This window comes from Melanostigma gelatinosum (genome assembly GCF_949748355.1).
Source record: "Melanostigma gelatinosum genome assembly, chromosome: 21".
Lineage (NCBI taxonomy): Eukaryota > Metazoa > Chordata > Actinopteri > Perciformes > Zoarcidae > Melanostigma > Melanostigma gelatinosum.
The window spans coordinates 11691875-11716950 of record NC_136654.1 but is presented as its reverse complement, the minus strand read 5'-3'; the positions used below and the strand labels follow the sequence as shown (position 1 = coordinate 11716950).

The 25076-nt window shown below is 41.9% G+C and overlaps 1 protein-coding gene across 1 annotated transcript in view; it reads right to left on the bottom strand.

The window, feature by feature from the left end:
* Nucleotides 1–9983: 9983 nt before the first annotated feature.
* Nucleotides 9984–25076, bottom strand: part of dnah9 (dynein, axonemal, heavy chain 9) — a gene marked incomplete at both ends in the record, with an annotated part of 183263 nt that continues 168170 nt past the window's right edge. The window contains 4 exons of the mRNA XM_079292632.1: nucleotides 9984–10211; nucleotides 13401–13536; nucleotides 13619–13872; nucleotides 20370–20552. Of these exons, the coding sequence (XP_079148758.1) occupies nucleotides 9984–10211; nucleotides 13401–13536; nucleotides 13619–13872; nucleotides 20370–20552 (801 nt within the window). The remainder of the gene's footprint in view (nucleotides 10212–13400; nucleotides 13537–13618; nucleotides 13873–20369; nucleotides 20553–25076) is intronic.

The following is a 25076-nucleotide window of genomic DNA, read 5'->3' as shown; positions in this document are numbered from 1 at the left end:
TCTGGACTCTTTCCAGCCTATCAGCCTTCAAGACCTGATGGACTTAATTACCAAAACAAAGCCATCATCTTGCCATCTGGATATAATTCCATCCTCTCTATTTAAGAACGTTCTGCTAACTATTGACCCTGCAGTAACATCTATTGTCAATTCCTCATTGTCTACAGGAATTGTCCCTTCCTATTTCAAACATGCCACTATCCAGCCCTTATTAAAGAAAACTTAGATCCAGCTTTTCCCATGAACTACAGGCCCATATCAAAACTGCCTTTCTTGTCCAAAATTTTAGAGAAAGTGGTGGCCAAACAACTTACTGCTGCACTGGAGAGGCACAACATGTATGACAAGTTCCAGTCTGGGTTTCGTAAGCAACACTCTACTGAAACCGCTCTCCTGAGGGTTTTGTGTAAAAGTAAACCCATGTCCTAGACCTGCTCTTAAAATATGTTTTACGTTTTTATTTTAGTTTTTATTATTTTTTATTTTCTCTTTTAATTTTTTTATTTTCTCTGTGTAGATAATTTATTGATCCTTGGGTCACATTGTGTTTTTTATGCTTTTAAATGTCTGCTCTGTTAAGCACTTTGTGATACTACTGTCTGTGAAAAGCGCTATAGAAATTCATTCTTTCATTCAATACATGGCATGTATTTCGCCGGTCTACGGCGGCCATTCGCACCTCCGCCGGCCCCGCCCCGACCGGTGCCCGGCACGACCGCACGGCGCAGACCGCGGTTATGGAGAAAAGTTTTTAAAAGCACCGTAGTGTCCAGCCGTGCTATGGCGTCCTCGGATCGCGAGGAGTAGTATAATGTCAGTTTATACTGTTGAAACAGTTTTCACTGATTATTGACTTTCGGTATCAGAGTAAATTGAACGTGTTCTGTGAAGCATATAATATAGTCGGGGCCGGCGATGTCAGAGACCGGCCCAAACCCCGTCGGCCTACCGGGGATTCCCCCGGTATCCCCGATGGCCAGTCCGCCCCTGGACACAGAGGTGAAATCTGATTGGATAAAAGCTCTACTTAAAACAAGCTGCACTGGAAGCAGAGCAACTGAGGAAGACAGTAGCTGTGCAATGAGAAAATAAGATAATGGGAAAATATTTTTATAAATTATAATACATGTAGTGTATTTAAGAAAAAATATTAAATTATAAAATATATATAGCTTTGTGATTCTGTTTAGGCCAGCAGAGAAGGCCTTGCAGGCCCTGACGGCCCGCCACTGGGGCTAACTGACTGTATTCTGCAACACAAGAGCAAGGCTGCTGCTTTATTTCCATGCCCTAATATGGTTCATTAACTGGTGATGGTGCTGACTTTTTTCCTGCTGGGACATGCAGCTTCACACTTTTGACATGATGTTTGCAGCTGTGCATATATGTGCTTTAGATCTTGAAACCTGGAAACAATAAAAACAATTGTTGCAGAAGGTGTGAGACAAATAGCTAACGCGCGATGGCCTTCGGCTGCATTTTAAAAGCTGCTTTTGTTAACTTCTGTGGGAAATCTCAGACTCATTGTTTGAGAGGTAAATCTGCCACCATTATCATTGTAAACTACAGGTGCCGTGCTATAACGGGAAGCTTGACAGGCATAGCAACAGTGACTCAGGGAGTCAGAGCTTAGCAAGGGTCAATTGGATGAGTTTGTAATACTTTAACACATTTGAACATTTTGCAGCACCTCTGCTGCACTGCAGGCAAGAATACATTACATTTCCTGTCCAAAGCTACACTACGGTTGCATGGTTGATGCATATGTGTACACAAGCAGAATCTATTTCTACATAAATGCCTCACTCTGAATTATTCATTTCCTCCTTCTACTTCCCATCACCATGCATTCTTAAGGCTCTCTAATAAGCAGATAAAGGAGACGCTGGGGAACCTGGGCTGAGACAGAGAGAGAACAAGGAAGAAAGAAAGAGCTAGCTTAGTGTGGGTGTTTGCATCTACTGTACAACTGATGGGGATAAATCTGAGGCTCCCCACTTTGGAGAGGGTGTTTAATCTTAAATGGTAAGGAGGGAAGAACAAAGGAGTGAAGGAGAAGGAGAAGGAGAGAGTTGCAGTTTTAGAGGAGAGGAGGCAGGACTGGGAGACTGGAAACGGGAGATAGGAGACTGACTGCATGTTGGCGCTAAAATGGGATGTATTATAGAGTATGTGAAAATAAAACCAAATGCACAATCTGCAAAGACAAGATAAAGCCTCTTTACTCTCCAGGTTTTTGGAAAAAATGTGGAAATGAATGTTAAATACGTTGTTTATAAAAATACTGCATTTCATCAATTGAGAAATTGTTATATTATTGTTGGAATGCTTAACAGCATTCCAACAGTAATATAACAATCAAATCTTTATTGTTGGAATGCTGTTAAATGTAAATCACATCACGTGATGCAGCTCAGCCAATCAAATATGAGTATTCTGACAAGTTTCCTGACTCGAGTGAGATGTACACACACAGGGGAGAGACGAGGATATAGATAGCAGAGCAGGACAATTATAATGTTAGGTGTGGAAGTCAAAATGACAGAACTTCCTCCAGAAGAGAAAAATGGCCAGAGAGGTCTATGTCCAAGACTGGACAGACTAGTATCAGTGAATTCATTCCACGGGCGGCTTAAATTATGTCTCATATGGAGCATATGTACCCATTCACATCTGAAATAAAGACACAGAAAATAAACTCAAGAGCCCAGTATAATCTAAATCTTAACATATTAATTCACTGTTCCATAATGCTGTTAACAGAGAGAATATAGCTGAAACAAGTGGTTTAATAACCACAGTTAAAGTCCATGCTCACTAATTCCTCTTTTTAGAAGATGAGAAAACTATAGTATCATGGCTTTTTTTATTGACATCATTTCACACCTGAATGAACTGAAGTTAAAGCTGCAGGGCACATTTTTCAAAAGCTTTCTTTATGTAATTTATTCTATGATCCAGCCATTATTTTACTTGAAATGAGAAGAACATATATTTATGTATTTCTATGTATTATTTATAATCCATCCAGTTAAATTTGAAAACTAATAATAATTGTTGAAATATAATTGATGTGTACTTTCTTTATTGTTGGAATGCTGTTAAGCATTCCAACAATAAAGATTCTACTGTTCTTCGAATCTTTATTCAACTTCTATTTCTTCCGTCCCACGTCTTCTTCTCCTTCATATTTTAAGCTACAGAAACCGTTCAACTATTAAAATGCACCAGATGGGTGCTATAACTTTTCATATTTCTAACCTTTAAACTTTTTGAATGATTAAGCTTTTTATTTTCAATGGAATCTCTATGGAGAATATTTTCAAATCCTCTTAAACTTCTTCAACTTTCAAATCCTTCAACTTCCTCATACTTTCAGCGACAGACCCCATTTCAACTTTACAATGTTGAGAAAACCCTTAACTATTGCCACATGATTCAGCTTTTTGATATATTTTAAACTTTTTGAACTGCAGCAATTTAACTTTCATGATTTTTCAGCCCTTTTCTGACTTTATAATGGGTGTGTATTGCGCAGCTTATGCTGCGTTCACACCGGTCGCGTTGATTTTTTGACGCACTGCAAAAAAGCGTCCAACGCACTGCAAAAAAGCGTCCAACGCGCCGCCGGTCGTGTTCACACCAGACGCCGCAAAATCTCGTAGCGCCGGAGAGGGGGCGTGGTTTATCATCCTGGAAGCCTCGATCTGGCCGCCATTGTTTTCCGCCGTCAACAATGACAGGAATAAGGACAATTGCTGCTTTGTACGTGTTGTGGAAGTCCCTCAAACATCGGAATGCCAAACGCCGTCATGTCTGGTTCATAATATTGTTCAGAGGAGCTCCGTGGATTGTATCGAGCTGTATTCACTGTGTCTAGCAAGCCACCGGTCGCTGTTTACTACAGCTGTAGGAACACAAAATAAACTGATTTGGCTGTGATTCAACGGCAATAAACCGACAAAAAGGGACTCCGAAATAACTACGTAATGATGCCGATTTGTACTTGTCTTCTCCGACAAAAAGGGACTCCGAAATAACTACGTAATGATACCGATTTGTAGGTTACTGGTCTTCTCAATGGAGCTCTGATGGATCGGTGCTAGGCTATGCTAACATCGTAGCAGCTCCACCAGCACTCAATAACGTCACGTAGACGTAAATACGGCAGCGTCTATTTATTGTTTGTACCGTATGGTTTACACACACACATGCATACACATAGTTTGGTCCGGTCTCTATTGATATGAGGTATCGTAGCGCTCTGGGTGAACACAGACGGCGACAGGATTTATTTCCTGATTCAACAACGGCAGGAAGCCAGTGACGACAGGGGGAGCAACTCAACGCTGATAGGCTATCGCGCCACAGCGTCACGCGATTATGTCGCTGAAGTTGAAAAATTTCAACTCGCGCGTTGGCGATTTTGCGGCATCCAACGCGTCCACCGCGTCCACCGCACTGCAATAACGCGTCCAACGCGCCGCGGGATCGCAAAATCGAGGCGCGCCAGTCTCATCGCGTCTGTGCATAGACTTTGTATGTAATCTCGACGCGCGTCAAAAAATCAACGCGACCGGTGTGAACGCAGCATTAGAGTGCGTGATGTCACCGCTCGAGTGAAGAGCAGCTTGAAATTCTTGTGAAAAAAACATTTGTATTTTGCCACTGTGTCCACAATCTTCACTCTTCATGCATAATTTCTGGATGTAGAAGTAGCTAATCTAGAAAAATTACTGTGGAATCCCACAGATTTCCACATTTGACACAGAAGCCGTTAATTGAGAGGGAAACCAACTTTCTGCTCCATAGAGACCAATGTTAAATTTTGCTTCAAAAACATATTCCACAGAACACGGTACCCCATTTCTAGATCGCCAGTTAAGCCACATTTTTTACACTACAGACACAATTTTTACAAGATCTGTTTCTCAAGTTATCACTTATCAATATCGGAGCAATAGGAGCTACGGTTATGGGAGTTTTGATGATTTGTTTGAGAGGCGTTTCCCTGTTTTATCTCCATGAAATGGCTTCAGGCACACAGGTGTTCGCAATTGAGCCAATTAGTGATGTTGATAAACACACAGACTCTCATACAGTCATTCAGGTCTTGGCGACTGGGGGGACCCCCCCCCCCACACACACCCCATTTTAAAATAAAAGCCGCACACACATGATTTGTTGCAGCTGTTACGTGTTGCAGCTCGGCCAATCAAATATGGGTATTCTGATAAGTTTCCTGATTCGAGTGACATTTACACACACAAGAGGGAGAGGCGAGGAAAGACATGGCAGAGCAGGACAATAGTCATGTAAGCTGCAAAAGATAAAACAGTACAATCTCCAAATGAGAAAGTTTGCTAGCGATATTAGTCTCTCTCTCTCTCACAAATTCTTTCTTCTCTCTCTCTCTCTCTCCCTGTCTGTGTCTCTCTCTCATACAGTCTTTCAGGTCTTCAAGACTTTTAGAGGACCCCCCCCCCCCCCACACACACACCCCATTTCAAAATAAAAGCCCCAAAGAGTGAATTCTAATTGAAATGCTTGTGATGAAGCCAGGCATTTAATAATCTCTGTTTGTGTGTCAGACATTATGATTATGTCTCCTCTCCCGCCCTCCCCCCACCCAGCACCACCCTTTCAAAATAAAAGCCCCATGGATTAACTGTATTTAAACGCGCTCAAAATTAGGCTTTTTTGTTAAAAAATGAATGCTCTTACTTATACTGCGACAACTACTACTGCTGCTGCTAATGTAGTATTACTACTACTGCTACTACTACTTCTACTACAACTTTTGCTGTTGCTACTATTACTACTACTGCTACTGCTATTACTGCTACCATCAATATTATTACTACCACTACTACTATTACTTATACGACAACTGCTACTACTACTACTGCTATTCATGCTACTAAAAGTAGTAATACTACTACAGCTATTAGTAAGACTGCTACGAGTACTACTACTACTGCTACATCTTCTAATCTTCTACTGCCATTACTACTACTACTACTACTACTCCTGTGATATTAAATACTACGACCAATACCACAGCTATTACTATGACTACTGATACTACGTCTTCTACTACTTCTTCTAATTACTAATACTTATACTACAACTAATACTACTACTACAAATATCACTACTACTACTACTCGTAGTTATTCTAATGCTACTAATACTTCTACTACAACTTCTACTACTACAAATATCACTACTGATGAATTTTTTTAAGCCACAGAAACTGTTCAAATATCAAAATGTTCAGCTCTTTCAGGAGAGGTGTGATATGACTTTTCATATTTGTAATCTTTAAACATTTTGAATTATTAAGATTTTTGCAATTTGTTTTTGAATTGGATATCTATTTTCAGCAATGTTTTTGCGATTCATTTCAGTTTTCAGCATTCCAAAGCATTTTCAGCAGGAAATGCTTTTTCTAGTTAGATAAGGTGTTCATAGTGGAGGTGGTTTTAGTGGTTTGGATAAAATGTGTGAAATAGTTACATTTATTCTGTGATATTCCCCAACCTGCTGTAGCTTTACACACCTCCTCATAAAGTGAAACATTTCTGCTTAAACACAGATAATCATCATTTTAAAAACATAGTAGCTCAAAGTCTACAAACGTGCAGACAGTTTCACTTCATGACAACTTTACATTAGAATCGCTGTATGGCAACACCAGAAAGCAAGTACCTCATGAGGGAGGCACAATATCTTATGCTGGTACTTTCTCTTTCTGAGACTCCTTGGAAATGGTGACACATCTCACAGGTAAAAAACCTGTGAGATGTGTCACCATTTCCTGAGGTTTCGATGGAGAGAGATTCCCTGCCATGACACGATAAAGATACAGATAAATAGGTTTTTATTGTCATTGTAGTGATATGACATTCCGTTTGGTAGCCCTCAGCCAACAGTAGCAGACAACAACAACGATAACAAAAGAATAAAAACGTTACTAAAGTAATAATAAAATAACGTTTGTGCAAACAGTGCAGTGTAAACATTTGTTTTGACAGTGTAAACGGAGTATACGGGGGGGGGGGGTTGCTAGCTGTTTAGTACTGAGTTGCAGCTACAGTGGTGTGTGTGTGTGTGTGTGTGCGTGTGTGTGTGGGGGGGTGATGGAGGCTACAGCTCTGGGGAAGAAGCTGTTCCTCAGTCTGTTTGTGCGTGTCTGTATTGTTCTGTACCTTCTCCCCGATGGCAGGGGGACAACGGACTGTGACCTGGGTGGGTTGGGTCCTTGCTGATGTTGCTAACCTTCTTGTGTAGTCGGCTAGCAAACACCATGTCCAGAGTCGGGTGCTTGGTTCCTACGATCCTCTGCGCTGTTTTACCCGGGCCAGGTCGCTCCGGTTCTCTGCTGGGCAGCTGGTGTACCACACAGTGGCGCAGTGGCAGAGAATTGTATATGGTGCTCCTGTAGAAGTTGGTGTAGGAGCTGAGAGGGGAGTTTGGCTTTTTTGAGTTTTCTCAAGAAGAAGAGCATCTGTTGGGCTTTTTTCACCAGGTGGGAGGTGTTAAGGGCCCATGTCAGATCCTTTGTGATGTGGATTCCCAGGAATTTGATGTCACTTACACTCTCCACCTCCTCACTGTTTATGTGGAGAGGGGGAGGTGTGGTCTTCCTGGTTCTTGCGTAAATCCACGATGATCTCTTTGGTTTTCATAGTGTTCAGGACCAGGTTATTGTCAGTACACCACTCAACCAGATGTTGTACCTTCTCTCTGTAATGCGCCTCCTCATTGTTTGATATCAGTCCTACTATAGTGGTGTCATCAGCGAACTTCACTATAGTGTTAGAGTGGATGGGTGTGCAGTCATGGGTGTAAAGGGTGAAAATATCTGATGAATATCTGATGAATATCATCAGTTAATATGGGCAAACAATCTACAAGATCGTAAACTACAAGTGAGGCGTATAGTTTCAACAGAATTTTGCTCAGTGTGGCTTTAAGTGATATTGTGCAACTTTATTTTGGGGGGGGGGGGGGCGTAATTACAGGAAATGGCACGTTCAATTTCCAATTATCTCTGCCAGGTGTGTGTGTGTGTGTGTGTGTGTAGGGGGGTCATGTGTTTTTCTGTGTGCGAATCTTGCATGCTACTTTTTTTGTTGCTCATTTGGGACAATATGCAGACTCTTCTGGTTGTGGTGATTCACTATTTCTTTGAAAAAACAATTCTGTACGATATGCAGTCTATGGCTATAACTTATCTATGAAATAATTTCTACAAATGATAAATTGATTAAAGTCAAGGTTGCTTGGATTGTTAATTGCTGCTGTGAGTTAAACATTTCATGTAATGGTTTATTTTACCCAACAATGCAGCAGTGTGTTTGACGAAATGCTAGAATGCTATAAGTCCACAAGTACCGTTAGCTAGTATTTAACCAATGTTTTGGCTCCCGTTAATTGTTTTAACCCCTACTTCACTTTCATTATTATCCAAATCTCTCAACAATGCCCAACACACTTTTGAAACCAGTGTTACCAGATTGGGCTTCTATTGATGATGTTGGGAGGGATAGCCTTTGGCTGCTTTTCTCAACATTTGGCAGGTTTTTGAAGATATTAAGAAAACAATATTACCAAACAAGCTATCATTTTATGGTCAAAAATAAAAATACAAAATTGAGTTAACTTCATTGTGTCTACTCACTCATATTGTTGTCATAGTATTGAGAAATACTAGATTGCCACGAGTTGTATTCAATCATTTTATGGAAAAGGGAGGCCCTACTTACCTTGACATCATCATCGACATTGAAATTGGTTCTATTTACATGTTGCACCCTTCGCTGTTGGTTAATCCCCTTCGAGGCTCTGCGCAAATCATCAAATGCTTCAGTTTGGAATCTTGTATCCACCAGGGATTAGGAATTGTTTCTGTCCGGATTTACATGGTATGACAATTGTGTTTTTTATTAATTCAATTAAACATTACAGCAGTGGTCCTTTAAAACATGGCTCGAGACTAATGGTGTCTCGTTGTCCCGGGATAAGAGAAAATGTGTTTGGTAGAAATCGTCAGTGTCAGCATTTTGCCGAATTTCTCTGAGATTAAAGTCGCAGTTAACTCAGATATATTATTATTAACATATATTAGTATTAACATTTGAATGGTGTTTTTATTCAGTCACTAATAGATGATAACAACAAAGTAAACACTGATTTTGGGACAGTTCCCATTCTTTGAGAGGGATAAAATTGTTGTATTTTTCAAACACAACAAGCTAAGCAGCAATACTGTCTGCTTTCTGAGGTTTGCCTCCAGATTGCCTGTCTACTCTGGTTACACCTTGATGTTGTCACCTGCACATTGTCTCCTCTTCATTCCACTACAGGACACACATCCTGCCATGCTCTCCCTGTTGCACCCACATGTGGATCTGCACTCTACTGAGCGCACTTTTCTAGTTTCCAAAGGTTTTCTGGAGTCAGGTGGTTTAAAGATAATAACCAGGTGAATGGAGAGACTCTCCAGGGACCACCACAGTGTGGCACTGAGCGGTGCCCTCTTCACTATATCCTTTTCTTCTGTCTGATTATTTCGATGCTAGGATTGCATGAAAGGTATAATGTCATATTGTGGAGAAAGAAATGTAGTCTTTATATTTGAAAACGTTTTGCACAGAAACATGTCTCCTTGATATACAAAGTTACAGAGATTACGTCTTGTTAGATTTTGTTGACATGCTAAAACTTAGAGTAACAATTGCACAAGTAAACACGAGTGTTTAAAGTCAGTAAACTGACTTAGTAATCCATTACTAAATAAGACTGTAGTTGACTATTGAATTGAGTAAGGATGCATCTCTATTTCTTATGAACTCAACTTTTCATTTGCAGAGGAAGACTGCACTATTTCATCTTTCAAAAGTTACCTAAAAAATTAGATCCAAAGTCAATTGAACCCTCGACCCTGTTGGCACCATAACCAGCACAATCAACTCCTGCTAGATCTGCAGAAGCAAAGCCACTCCAGCTAAAGCCCACTTGGAGGGATTTTCTTTGGACTTCAGGTTGAAGGTCCATACGTAGGTGGGTCCCCTCTGGCGGGTCTTATAGACAGGACACTGGTAAACATTCCTGCTGTCCTGTTTGTCCACAGGAATGGCCCTGATGAAGATGACCGGCACGGTCGGAGTGAGCTCTTTCAGGCGGGCTTCTACAATCATGCCAATCTGAAAGAGTAAGGAAGTTTGGAGAAGACAGGAGAGGGAAGAGGGGAGGGAGGGGGATGTGGGGAGATGACAAGCCAGTCAACCACAGAAAAAATAAGAAATTAGTTGGAGGAGCAGTGAGATCCTCGTCCCGACTGTACTTGCCATTGAGGCAGTATTTAATATTGTTCTTTGGTTGAAGAAAAAGACGTTTGACTAATCTTTATTGGCACAAATAGTGTTAGACATCCAGTTTGCATATGTAGCAGAAGGGAGCATTACCATTCGCAGGGCCTCTGTGTCCCTTTAATTACCAGGCCAATCGCAGTGGGCGGGCATCGCATAAATGCGCCAGGGATCCCCTCTGCTCCCTCCTGACGTCAAACGCGTGTCCCGCTTCCGGTTTGCCGGACATCCGCCGCTGTACAGGTATGCAGGAATGCAGCAGCATTGTTTCTCCCGGTCATACTGGTCTGGCGTTATATTGGCTTTCATTCTTTTTTTTAGACTATCTCTGGGGCTCCCCTCGTCCTGCACAGGTGATTCACCTGCGGAGCTGTCGGTGAGTCTCGATTGGGTCCTGATTTAAATATACTCTAGTGTTCTGTTAGTGACCGTGTCTTGCTTGTCTAGCTGACGGTAGCTACGCTACATGCCCTCCTCCCCCCTTCTGGAGCAGACGCACATTGCCTGATCGGTAAGGTGATTTTATTCTGTTAGTTTATATACTTTGTGTTAATTATCCTTTTATTAATTCTATGCTATCCCGTATTACAGGGGACTTTTGGTTGGGTTCAAGCGGAACGCCGCCAGAGCTGCGGCTACAGCTAACTCGGCGTAAATTAAGGACGCTGCTGTTTTGTGTACTGGTGTTTTGTCTACGGGATTCGTATACTTTGACCGGCGCTGTGTCGCCTACAGAGTCTGACGCTGCTGTTATCAGCACTGCGCCCTGTCTTGTGCTGTTGTTAGCAGCACCCTTGTTTTAATGAAAACCACCTCTTTTTAGCCTGAGCCATTCACTTTGTGTATTCTGACCAACGGATGTGAAGGCCCACTCTGGCCTTTAGTGTGTATAGATTGGGTTACTGATCACCCCCCGTGGCTGATCAGCCAACCCGAACTATTGTTGTGTTTTTCCCTTTTGCTTATTTTTTCCTTTTGTTTGATTTTGTTTTATTTCCTTTCCTGAGAACCAGAGCCTTTTTATAATTGTGTGATTTGTCCCTGTAGGAGCTGCTAAGCCAAGGTGGTGGGGTTGGTGCTTGCAGGTGGTGGTGTCTCCCTTTGTGTGCTGTGTCGTTTGGTGTGCCCCGGGTTGAGACCCTCACATGTGGTTGTGTGTGCGAGTGTTGTATACACGGGTGATCGGGGTGCCTCCTCTTTCGGGATCCTCACCTGCACTGGTCCACCTCACCACTGGTAAGCCGCAGTCCTCCTCGTTTTAAATGTATAACGGCTCTCTTAGATTTCGTGTATAAACTGTAAACAGTGCATTGTTTCGTAGAATAAAGATAATTTTGTATTGGAACCACATCTCCTGCTCATTTGTATAATGAACCTGAGTGTCTTTGGGAACCTGATACAGATCAGGGGAAAAGTGAATCTTTAGGTGCAACTCCTAGGGTGGCGTTGTTGTGCGCTCTAAGACAGTTCGTCCGCCTCTTGCCACATTTAGCGCTGTTGGCAGGGTCTACTTTTTGAAAGCAGAGACGTGGGTTCCATTTCTTTCTTTGTTTCCTTGAGTAAATGTTATTTGGTGTATTGTGTGTTTAATTGTGTACTTTTTATTTATTGTCGAAAGCAAAACAGCAGCTGGTTCTTTGGGTTTCTGAATGTAGCGGGTTCTGGTAAGGTGTTTGGCGAGCCTATTTTAGTTTTTTTCCTTCCCTTCAGTGATATTCCACCCAAGTATAGAGTTCTCCTTCCCTGACCAATCTGTAGTGATGGCGGAAGATCTGCAAGAGTTGAGGGACTTAATTGCCCAGTTGACAGCAGATAATGTGAGACTACGCCAGGAACAGGCTTCCACCCTTCCTAACACCAAGTTTCACCATGCATGCACAGTGACTCTCAGGAATGAATGTAAATCCGGATGACTTTGGAAAGCACAAAGGACAGCGCCCTAATTGCCTCTACATTCACTACAACACTTTAAAGAGCTCTTAAACACCAATAACTTTTTGTCTGTTAGGGTAAATATAATTGATGGGTATGGTAAAGCAGCCATGTGGGCTCACTATGGTTCATTGTAAATTAGATTAACACTGTTAATATGGTAACGTGTCTATTTTCATTGTATAATCTCACAATATACTGAGAGAATAACAATTTATTACAAAGATAGATTATTCATCGCCGTTCATTGGTGTCATTTCATAAACACACAAGTGTCCCCTGTGTAATGTCTGCATTTCTACCATATCCATTCAGCACACAATGTGTTTATCACATAAAGTATCTAGCTGTCTTTGGTGTGTGAAACCCCTCTGAATGCTAGCTTCAATAACATAGATGAGGAGGTTTATCATAAATCTTTGACTTTTATTGCTGCTCAGAGCTGTGTCCTGAAGGAGTGCTGCTTCCTCTCCTTTTCACTCTCTGCTACTCTCCACAAGTGGCACAGAACTGGCCTTGGGGCTGAGAGGAGGACGTGAAGAGAGAAGGCGAAGAGGCAGACTAGAGGAGTTGTCGGGAGACGCCATCTGTCCGCCTGTCTTTTTGTCTGCGTCTCCAACTTTAATCAAGAAAAAAGGAGACACTCCGCTAAAGTGTTCAAGTGCACACTCTGCACATTCCCTAATTAAGAAGTCTACAGGGATGCTCCTTGAAAGCTGGGTGCATATACAGTAGCTGTATGTTTGTAGATAGAGCCCTGGGAAGCTGCACTGCGTTCTGAGAGCTGAACTCATGCAGGATGCAAATTAGAAAATGAAGCCACAAAGGGAATGTGGAGGCCCCTCAGTGGTCACATATCTAAGTTACTTTACTTGACTCAGTTTGAAGATGCATTTTGCTGTTAGCTCACCTTATGTTCATGTGTCATCCATCTTCGCAATAAGTGTGTAAAGGAAGCTTTCTGTATAAGGTAAGTATGCTGTTGTTTTTTTTAGTTTCGTCACCTTCCCTAGAGACTAGATGTCACAATCAACTATTCTTCACCGCTGTGACAGTCAGCCGAACAAATCAATCAGTTAAAAACTCATGTACCTGTGTGTCCCAGCGTGCACCGTCCATGCACAGCCCGTGTACGTAGGCCCCTTCACGGGGTGGTAAAGAGAAGTCCTCGCGGTTTTTCTTGGTGACATCACACTGCAGACACATCCTGTCCAGAGGCCACTCGTTCCTGTCATTCAAACACAGGCTGTGTCACACCAAGTGGCTTCTATCACATTTACACTTGATGTCCTCATGTAAAACAACCCGACCTTCTAGCCATAGCCTGCATGATGGCTGTGAGGAAAGACTGTGGGTTGAAGAAGCCAGCAAGCCACACCACAGAGGGTAAGACGAAGTCCATTGACCAGGCCTCCAGCTCCTTGATCCGGGCCAGCAGGTCAATGAACCACAGGGCCAGGCCAGACATGGAGGGGTAAGCCCGCTTTGTCCAACTGTCCGGCACCATGTCCAGGAAGATAGCATTCTGAAGGCTCTCCATGTCACTGGTCATGGTTAACTCTCCCTGAAGGGTTGGGGCCACAGGAAAGGGGGACATTCAACAACCAACTGAAACAATCCATTTTGCATTCAAACATCACTGTCCGAACAATAAAAAGGTTTATTGATCATATTTTTTACAGCTGAAAGGAAGAAAAACAAGATCCATCAGCTCCATCACGAAGCTCCATCACGAAGATGGCTCAGCGAATAAGGCTCACGAAGAAGGCTCAGCAGAGGATGTACTTCCTGAGGCAGCTGAAGAAATTCAACCTGCCAAAGACAATGATGGTGCATTTCTACAGAGCCATCATTGAGTCCATCCTCTGCTCCTCCATCACGGTCTGGTACGCTGCAGCCACAGCCAAGGACAAGGCCAGACTGCAGCGCACCCTCTTGGCGCATGCCGAGAGGGTGATTGGCTGCAATCTGCCGTCCCTCCAGGACTTGTTCGCTTCAAGGACCCTGAGGCGAGCAAGAAGGATTGTAGCTGACCCCTCTCACCCTGGACAAAAACAGTTTGTGCCCCTTCCATCTGGTAGGAGGCTGAGGTCCATCAGGACCAAGACCTCACGACACATGAACAGTTTCTTCCCGTCGGCAATCGGGATCATTAACAGAGCCCGGGACCCCCACTGACTCTGTCATCCCCAGGACAAATTCCCACCGGTCACTCCCCTGCACATCCCTTCTATTACACTCGACACTTTCACACTACACTTACATCTCACTGGTTTATAGTCCTGTTATCTGTTCGTTTGTGCACTTTACTTTATTTTATATTTAAATTTATCTTATATTCCACTTTATTTTATATTTTACTTTATCTTATATTTTCTGTAAATTGAATTTGTTTCTACTTTGCACTGTTGATTGTTGTTAAATATTACGCACTTCCCGTCATGTCAAATTCCTTGTATGTTGAACATACAATGGCAATAAACGGTTCTGATTCTGATGCTCCTTTAGGCCATGGTCACTCCAGAAAGTGATACAATGAATTCCATCCATGTGTCCTCTGCGATAAAGACTGTGTTAGCAGCTTAGCAAAGTTGTGACTACCCGTACAGGGCAAATGGATGAGCTAACTGCTAGGCTAGGCATTGGCAAGCCTAGCAGCCTGGAACAAGCAAGCACAAGGCTAAGCTAATGGTAGCACAAGGCTAAGCTACAACAGTTCAAACTCTCCCGCATTTTGTTCCATCAAACTGTCAACAAAGTTCAAAGATTTTCATGGATATGAACACTAACCAAACAAAATCTATCTGCAAACAGCATTTTATTAGCATTGGTGCTGAGTAATAAGGAACACACCATTCAACATCCATTTAGCATCTAAAATAATTCACCTTGACATACAGTATGAGCTACCGTATGTTTTTATTATTTTTATTACTCATGGCTGATTGGCTAATTAGATATTGTGTATATTTCCCTTTTATCTGGAAGTTTGGGGTGGATGTGGTCCAGTGGATAGAGTGGGTTGTCCTTTAACGTAGAGACGCCGAATACGGCTCTTTTCACGTTAGTGACCTGTCAATCACAAGGTAGCCCTGCCCTAAATCATTCCCTCCTTTATGGTCTGTTTGACTCTAACATCATTTACTAAATGAACATCATGCTGTATTGAAGAAGACTTGAAACTCATTTTCTCATTGACTTTAATACAACCAGAGGAGTTTCCCCTCGATGGTCAGTAGAGAGAATACAAGTTTAAAGCACTTCCTCATTGGCTCCTTTTTTCAGAACCGGCAGTTGCAGCCTGGTGCTGACAGATGCTGCCTCTTTTTGTAATATAATTCGTCATTGGTTTGTAAATTTCATTTCAGGAAGGAACCATAAGTGCAATGAGGTCAATTCCCGTTTGTCTTAACAGATAAACATTGGAGGTGGTACCACCAGCCACATCAGGTGTGGAACGGTACCAAGCCCTACTGATGTACACACAAACACTGAGACTAGGATGCCATGCCAGATAAGGAAACACGCTGTAAGATAGCCAAGACAAGAGTAATGAGATAACACTGGTGTCCTTCACCCACTGATACTGGAGCTGATGTATTGCTGATGTATAGATACTCATATGTGACAGTCATAACAGTTCTTTATGCTGCTGATAAGATCCTGTACATGTATCTACATCTGTTACAGTGAACCTTTCACCTTCACAACACCTGATCCTGATCTCAGTACAGCATACTCTGACACACTTTGGCAGTATGAAGCTGCACCGTCTCACCAAGGCTAACATTCTGATAGCTCCTATTTATTACACTATGAAAACCAAATATGATTCCATTTGCTGGAACAATAGTCTACATGGCTTTTAAATCACTGAGCCGATTTATTGCCGCTTGTAGTGTCAGGAGATCGAAGCCTCATAACTCCTGACGTACACTCTTACACATACCACCCCCCCCCCTTCTCGTTCCGTTTGTTGTTAAGACATGACTCAGTCAGGCCTGACACACAGAGCGCAGACATCTCATTCCTCTCTGCTCCTGTGTAAGACAAATCTCTGAGTCATTCTGACGACTGAGCAGTGGCGGCTGGTCAATAGAGAGCATATAGAGGGAATTCAATATTAAATATTCAATGCGCTCATCTGTTTTTTAAATCAATTTCCAAGTGGCAATTTAACCACCGTGGAACTACGGCATACGGTCTGCAATACAAGTGGACATTCAGCAGAACAAAGACAAAAGAGAAAGCCAGAAGCATTCTGAAGGGGAAGAGATACTGCAGGCAGTGAATTTCAGTCAAAAATCATACTCCTTCTCTGACACTAAACACATATGGATATCATTCAGTGTGACTTAGACCTCTTGGCATAACCTCTGATGTCCATTACAAATTAACATTCAGATATCATAATCGTAAATCTTGGAAATCATAGAAATAGACTTTCAAAACTTGCCTGAGAACCATGTTTTATCATTTCCTCACTATCAAAGTAATCCACTGATTGTTTTTAGTAGATCCGTGGGTACAATGCAAACAAGAAATAATAAGTTATTCAGCATACTTTCAATGGAGACAATTTTGCCACAATGTTAACAAATATAGGCTAAGAATACATCTGCTACTACTAGTACTTATTCTAATGCTACTAATACTTCTCCTAATAATACTTCTACTACAACTTCTACTACTACAAATTTTTTAAGCCACAGAAACTGTTGGAATATCAAAATGTTCAGCTCTTTCAGGAGTGGGGTGATATGACTTTTCATAGTTGTAATCTTTAAACTTTGAGAATTATTAAGCTTTTTGCAATTTAAAAAAAATTGGATATCTATTTTCAGCAATGTTTTTGCAATTAATTTTAAATTTCAGGATTCCAACGCATTTTCAGGAGGAAATGCATTTTCTAGTTCATATTCATAGACATTCATGCAAGGTGCCACCTGCTCATCAGGACTCTAACAAATCATTCATACTACATTCATGCACTGCAGACACAGCTACAGCAGCAATTTGGGGTTAAGTGTTTTGCTCAAGGACACATCGACATGGACCAGCGGAACCGGGGATCGGACCGCCGATCCTTTGATTGAAGGATGACCCTGGTCTCATTTGGTCACAAATAGCTCAGATCATTCTGCAGACTGTTGCACTCACAAACAGCTTGCCAGATGTGCTCATCAAGAGCAGTAACCAGGTATCAGCTGGCCGGAATGGTCTGGCACCTTTGATTGTTAGTATATAAATGTAATTGACAGTTTCTCGACACACACTGGTTCATATGTAACATGCCGGTGATCAACTTGGGCATCAGAGATCTGTGTATGGCTGGCGGAGGATACAGAACAATGAGTTTCGGAGTCGGTTTGACACTTTATATTAAGGGGAACAAACAGGCATATTTTAATATTTTATCTTTTGGTGGATCTGATGATTTGACCAAATATGAGAAGGGTACACATTTCTAGATTTCATATATTAGGAGACGTGAACCCCTCGTGGCCCCGAGGCAATTTCATGCTTGAACAGAGCTAAAAGAGTGATTATTGGAAATAACATCTGTCCAGTGGCCAGCACGACTCCAGATGTTGCTGGATGTGTAAATAGGCAGCTGCCACCAAATGGCCATGAATGAAATGAACAACAAAAGGCTGTACATATTTTAAAATAAAATTAGTTTTACTCAATTGAGAATAATTATTAAGAGTTACTGAGAAGGATCAAGCTTTTCCTTTTGAAGTAAAAACTGTAGAACGATCGTAGAACAATATGAAAGCATAAAAGTACAACTATTATAACCTGTAACCCTTTTGAGTTCAAAGTATAACCAGAACAACTTATAGCTTGTTTACACTTTTTATAACCATCATAATATAACTTGTTTTATTTTATAATTGAAGTGATTAGGCATATAAACTGCTTAGACCAGGGGTGTCAAACTCATTTTCACTCTGGGGCCACATCAGCATCACGGTCGCCCTCAAAGGGCCGGTTGTAAATGTAAGACGGTGTAAATGTAACTACGGTACTCCTAACATAGTTAGTTTAGTTTCCCGGGATATCTGTGACTTCCACAACACGTACTTCCAGTTGTGTGATTTCTCCTCCGCCATTGTTTCCTGTTGCTGGTGCAAAATGCATTCTGGGATATTTGGCTGTCCCAAGTACAGACAAGTCACCTCCGATGCATCCCGGGTAAAATGGGCAGAGCGAGCCACATCCGGGCATTAGGGCCGTGCTTGGCTCGATGTGAACTTTGAATTGGAACAGTACTTGGGCTGAGACTGATGACGTTTCAGTACAGAGAAGTACGCATGTTGAGAAACTTGTTGGAAATCCTCTTTATGGGCTGTTGCATCTCCTGTCCACCTGTTGTGATAGTTTTAATGTCGGCACACAGACAACATGCCATCTCATCACTTCGACTTTCTATCTCATAATTTCGACCATGGGGATATTTTTATTTTCACATCTAACTTTAAATTTTTGTAAAAAAAAAAAAAAAAAAAATTATTATTATTTTTTTTTTGCTGGCGGATTCGTGGGCCACATAAAATGACGTGGTGGGCCGGGTCCGGCCCGCGGGCCGTATGTTTGACACCCCTGGCTTAGACGCTTTGTGTAACATAGTCACTTGAGCCTTACACAGTGCTTCTGGTTCTAACAGGATCAAACCAGTTACATTCTGTGTCAGCTCTAAGAAAGAGGAGGACTCATGTGTGAGTGACACAGGAAACGAAGGAGGTGCCAACCTTAGATCAGCAGAAAAACTGAGATTTGGCTTCTCCCCCAACTAGAGAATGGGATAGACTGCTTACCCACTCTAAAGGGAAGACCCTTTAGGGGTCTTACATTATTCCTCATAGCAAATCAGTGAAAGCTGATTAAGAGGAAAACCCCATCACAGTAGGAGTGTTAAAATGAGTTATTGTAGCACAGTGACTGTTTCATTGAATTTAAATTGTTTTATGTGATTGTTGTGTGGAAAACTTAACTAAAAAAACAGCCTTACATTTTGTAAGTGTCTGAAGCCAAACAAAGTATTCTGGTCCTTTAAAACAATTCAACCCTCTTCCCCTGTCCGTTAATGGTGCGATAAGATGTGATGACTGAAACATGCAGAGGAGCTGAAGGTAAGTTCCCTGGGTGAAGACTCGGCAGTGTTAGTCATAAAATGGTGAGAATGTTCACAATAGGCAATAGTAAAGTATAGACGATGTACATAACTATTACATACAGGGTGTTAGGGTTACATCCCATTGAGAGCGCCTATAGGGCATTAGCCGTAAAAGACTTACAAAAAGACAATTCATTCCGAAATCCTAACGATTTAGCTACGGTGAGATAAAAGGCCGAACGTATTGTTCCGACACCTCCAAGAGGAACGTATATCCTCGTAGGTGGGACAGCCGACGGAGTAACCACCGTGTTAGGTGCGAAAGACTTCCCCACCTAAAAACGGGGCAGGAGCCGCTTCACGCTACAAAACAAAAACAAGTCTAGTAAGGTTGAAGAACCTCACCATGATTATGCCTGTTAGAAACAGGCGTTGATAGTTTGCTGGTCCAAAAGTTATGAACTTGGTTAAATTGTTGGCTGTCACAACGTATGATAGCTTATCATATCATCTTATCATCAAAACTAAAATTGATATTTTCAGCTGTATGCAAGTGGTGGAAGGAATACTCAGAGCCTTTACTTAAGTAGAACAATATAAAAACAATCCATTACAAATAAAAGTCCTACGTAAGTTCAAGCGCAGAAGTAGTATCATCTAATGTTACTTCAGTGTGTGAGGTGTGTGAGGAGCATTTTACAGTCATAGCTGCTGGAAACGGAACTAGTTTTAACGACTGGATTTACAGTTGGTGGATTTACAGTTGGTATATTCCAGTGCTTATCTTGCTACGGGTCAGGGTCCCTCACAAAGGGTCACAAGAAAAATCAGAGGTGTCATGAGATGATGAATGGGGAAAAAACACAGTTAAACGACATAAAATTGAATTCATTTTTAAGACCTTTCTCTGGGGGAGTAGTAGTGGACCCTCAGTCCCTCACCTTGAGTCCCAGGCTGAGCTCGCAGAGGGAGCGTCTGATCTCCTGTGTGAGGAGGTTCATGCGCTCACACTCCTGCAGCGCCACCACCTGGTAGGGAGTCCTCTCCTCTGCCTTTCCCAGCAGCTCGGCCATGTTGAACTCCTCCGGGAGCTTCTCCATGATCTCCTCTAGCACGGCACGCACCTGATAATGTGTCAGTGAGTGAGTGAGTGTATTGTCAGTACAAAATGCAGTTTGGTCCATCTTACAGTTACAATTAAAGACACTGAGGAAAATACTGAAGTAAAAGCGATCAGAGGGTTAGGGTTATCTGTGTCAGATAAACTCAGTATAGTGCAAATGCTGACAGCCTGAGAAAGTGTTACAGTTTGAAATAGACAGTTCCATAAATATTCATGGAGATGTATTTTGCAAGGCAGCTCTTTGTTTTCAATAACAGTCTAATCCCTCCATACAATCAATGCTCAGATCATATTTTTGAGGGTAAGTGATGAAAGCCAATATCCGTGTCAACACTTTCCCAAGACAACCAGCATTAGCGATCAATCAACGGATTAGGTGCCGAACAAAGGAGAGGAGGTCATCATATCTATGGATTTTTCAGTTGAAATATCTGATCTGGCTTTGGCAGCTACTGAGCATGCTGAATACTAAGTGAACCTCATTGTAAGCTGTGCATGGCTGTCATCGGTTAAGACAAGAGTATCCAGACTTCTGAGCCAGACACACAGACACACACTGGAGCAGTGTAACTAAGCTTAGTGAATCAGGCTTATGTTCAGGAAGTTCCATAAAGGACTTTTACGTCTGACCTAACCTACCATGGAAACGTATTGTAAAAAACCTGTCTTGAGTAAGCCTAACTCACTGAACCAGGATTAAGTTTAAATCTGACTCGCAGCTAATTAGTAGTATACCATAGTATGTTTTAAAACACAGTCGAAACTGGAACATTCACAGCCAGACAGCAGCTCATATTAAACATATTATATACATTGATGAAAAAAGAAGTAAAGAATAAGAGAATCGAGCCTAACTCTGTAAGGCTCTTCTGTAATCTGTAAGATTACGAGCTCAGATTGAACTGCAACCGGTCAGAATGTCATCAATTGAACTGATGTTGTCAGTGCAGCCGTATAGAGGAACTTTGGGGAGTGTTTGCCTCTGTTGGGTTGATTGTAACATTGGTTAAGCCTGAGGTAGCTATAGCTTGACCAGGACCAGGCTAGTCTGGTGGGATACAAACAATAATTTAGGCCAGGCGTATTCAAACCTCCTTTATGAAACAGATGTTCCTGACAATAAGCCTGACGTAAAGCTGGTATGGGTAATCTTGCTGTATGAAGCAGCCCTCTGGTCAGGCTAGTGTCAGGCTTAGCTTCACCTCACATTCAACCAGTTACAGTCATCTGTCAGTTCCTCTTTACTGCTGCACACAGCTGGAGTGCATTTCTCTATCAGAGAAACAGATGATTACCTCTGTGACCAAACTGCAGCGTAACCTAAATATATGTAACCTTATAACTAGTTATTTACAGCTTTTTATTTACACTGAACAAAACGCAATCATTAGGATGTTGCAGAGTTGCTTACAGTAAAGAGCCACCTCAGCTTTAATGAGCATCAAAGTAGCCATGCAGTCATTAATTTCAGAGGAGAGATCCGACTGATGGTGATCAAAGTAAACAAAAATCTGTAACATAACTCACAATTTGCTGCTTGTTTAAAGCCACAGTAAATATAAATAACTTTTTGGCAAAACGAACACTCAGACAACCACGACCCTTATTTGTGATATTAAAAAGAGACACTTGCTCAATTGAGGGAGTGCGCGAGGCTGCACTCTCTCTGACAGAATATTTGTTTGAGCTTTTACCCTCAAATAAGCTTTATTTCAGAGCAGTAGTGAACCATAAAATGCCATCCCTGTAAAAAGTCGTCAGAGGCCCCAAACAGTTGGTCTTCAATTTTCTTTTCGATTCAGTGTGCAGCTGCTGCAGAGAATGTCACCTGTTGTCACCATGCATCTAGGATGTGGCGCTCTAGCCCAGAGTTTAGTGAGACAGTGGGCTTTGTGAAAGGCTTTGGTTTACGTATCCGGGTATCTGCCATGTCTGAATGAGGGTTTGGCTTTTCAAGACTGAATGTCACATCAGAATCATAACTTTAGTTCAAATGCCACCAGCTTACTGACCTGCTAGTGGGTCTGTCATAACAGATGTCATGCTGTGCAGCCAAACATTGTTCAAACCTACAGTACTGAACTTTAAATCCTGCCACCCCAAAGTTATATAAGGTAGAAACATGTTAGACTGAAAAAACAACAAGGATGCACACGACATCTACAATGTTTCTAGTTGTCGTTATTGTTTTGTTTTGACAAAATTAAATATGTCAATAACACATGTCATATTTGATTAATTATATACAAATATGTGATATTTCACTTTACACTTTAAGGAGCCTGCTCTCTTTTCTTCCATGCACACTTTTAATGCAATTAATGCAAATAACAACTTTAGTTACTTTGTTACCATTTCTAAATAGTTCTAATCAGCATTTAGATCCCAGAGCAATATGAAGGAAATAATTCAAAGGTAAGCAAAATTGAATCTAATTAAAGCTGCGAGCAGCGATGAACGGGCCCTCGCCATGCGAGCGTCGGCGTGCCGGCGGGACTCTGGCCTGCGCGTCCGCGAGCGAAACGTGTTTAATCCCGCGTGGACCGCCTGGTGCCGGAATTGACGCTTTGCAAATAGTCCGACGCTTCCTGCGTCCTCTGCCTGGCGCTAAAGTCACGTATATCGGATGCAGTTGTTTTCGTCGAAGGAGCTCAAAAGACCAAGTATTTGATGAATAAAGAAATAAATATCCTCTGATGTAATCTTTAATCTTGAATGTGACAGGCTGAACACCCATGTGCCGTTGACTTTATGTTTTTACATCTCCATGCTTCCATGTATGCGAGTGTGGGGATTGGGATTGGTCTATGTCACACAGGATAATATGAGAAATGGTTCCTTTGTTCAGAAAAGGGTGGGTGGCCATTTGTCAACTTAAATCAAAATTCAACAAACAATCAAACGCCACTGATGCACCGTGGTCGGTATTTTTACGCAGCCAGAAGAGAGTGAAATGTCCAAGCAGGATTCCAATTTTTGTATTTATTAAATAAAGCAAAGAAAACAAACTAACTTAAAAGACTCTCCTGTCATGTGCTATACTGCTGTTGTGCTGGTAAAAACTATATGCCCACCCTGCTGCATGCAGGTCCTATCCTTCTACTCATCTATATATAGGAACAGGTGGCCACAGTAATGACCCAAAAAGCAATATAACTAAACAAATGACTATTAAAGAGAAAAATAATCTTAATATATAAAACAATACTACTTCTAAATGAAATAACAAAATACAATATCAAATTAAAGCTGCGAGCAGCGATGACCGGGCCCTCGCAATATGCACGTCGGGGTGCCGGCGGGACTCCGGCCTGCGCGGCCGAGAACATCCGCGACCGTCGGACGGCGCGAGGACTCTGGTTGATGCTGCCATTCAGTTCTGTGATCGTCAGACACTGCATGCAGGTTTAGAGCATGGCCCCAAAATACTTTTATTTCAGTCCATATGTGATACATGTTCCTACCAAATTTCATACATCTAGGTGAAACGTACTGCGAGGGCTGCTTCGTTGAAATTTTGTAGGGGGCGCTATTGAGCCGATTTGCCACTCTGAACCAATAAAATCATATTATATAACTACATTTTGGGCTTTAAATGTGTATGCCAAGTTTGCTTATGTTTTGAGCATTTATAGCCCCTCAAAACACCTTTATATTTCATGGTAAAGAATGCGTCGCCACGGCAACAGCTTTTCACGAAACAACAAGCTTTGAGTAAATTTTCATCACAAAGGTCTTTAGACTGTACCGACCAACTTTGAAGTTGATCTGATTAATTCCCTAGGAGGAGTTCGTTAAAGTGCAGCGCCTGGAAATGACAGAAACGACACTAGAAATTCATAAAAAATTTAAAATGGCTGACTTCCGGTTGGGTTTAGAGCATGACGCCAAGAGACCTTTATTTACGTCCATATGTGATACATGTTCCTACCAAATTTCATACATCTAGGTGAAACGTACTGCGAGGGCTGCTTTGTTGAAATTTTGTAGGGGGCGCTATTGAGCCGATTTGCCACTCTGAACCAATAAAATCTTATTATGTAACTACATTTTGGGCTTTAAATGTGTATGCCAAGTTTGCTTATGTTTTGAGCATTTTTAGCCCCTCAAAACACCTTAATATTTCATGGTGAAGAATGCGTCGGCACGGCAACAGCTTTTGACGTTGTCGGCGGCTCGGGCCCTAATTATTAGGGCCCGAGCCACTGACAACGTCGGGCCTGCGAAGGCCCTATTGAAATTGTATGGGGTATTATTATTAGGGCCCGAGCCGCCGACAACGTTGGCCTGGCGAAGGCCCTCTTGAAATTGTAAGGTGTATTATTAGGGCCCGAGCCACCGACAACATCGGGCCGCGAAGGCCCTATTGAAATTGTATGGGGTATTCTTTTTTGTGATTCTTATTTTTCCACTTTGGGACTGCTTGGGGGGGACTTGCTGTACTCCAAAACTCACCAAATTTTGGGGACTTGTCAGGTCTGGGTGAACTTAGAGTTTGAAAGGGATGCATCTTTGTGTGTAAAAA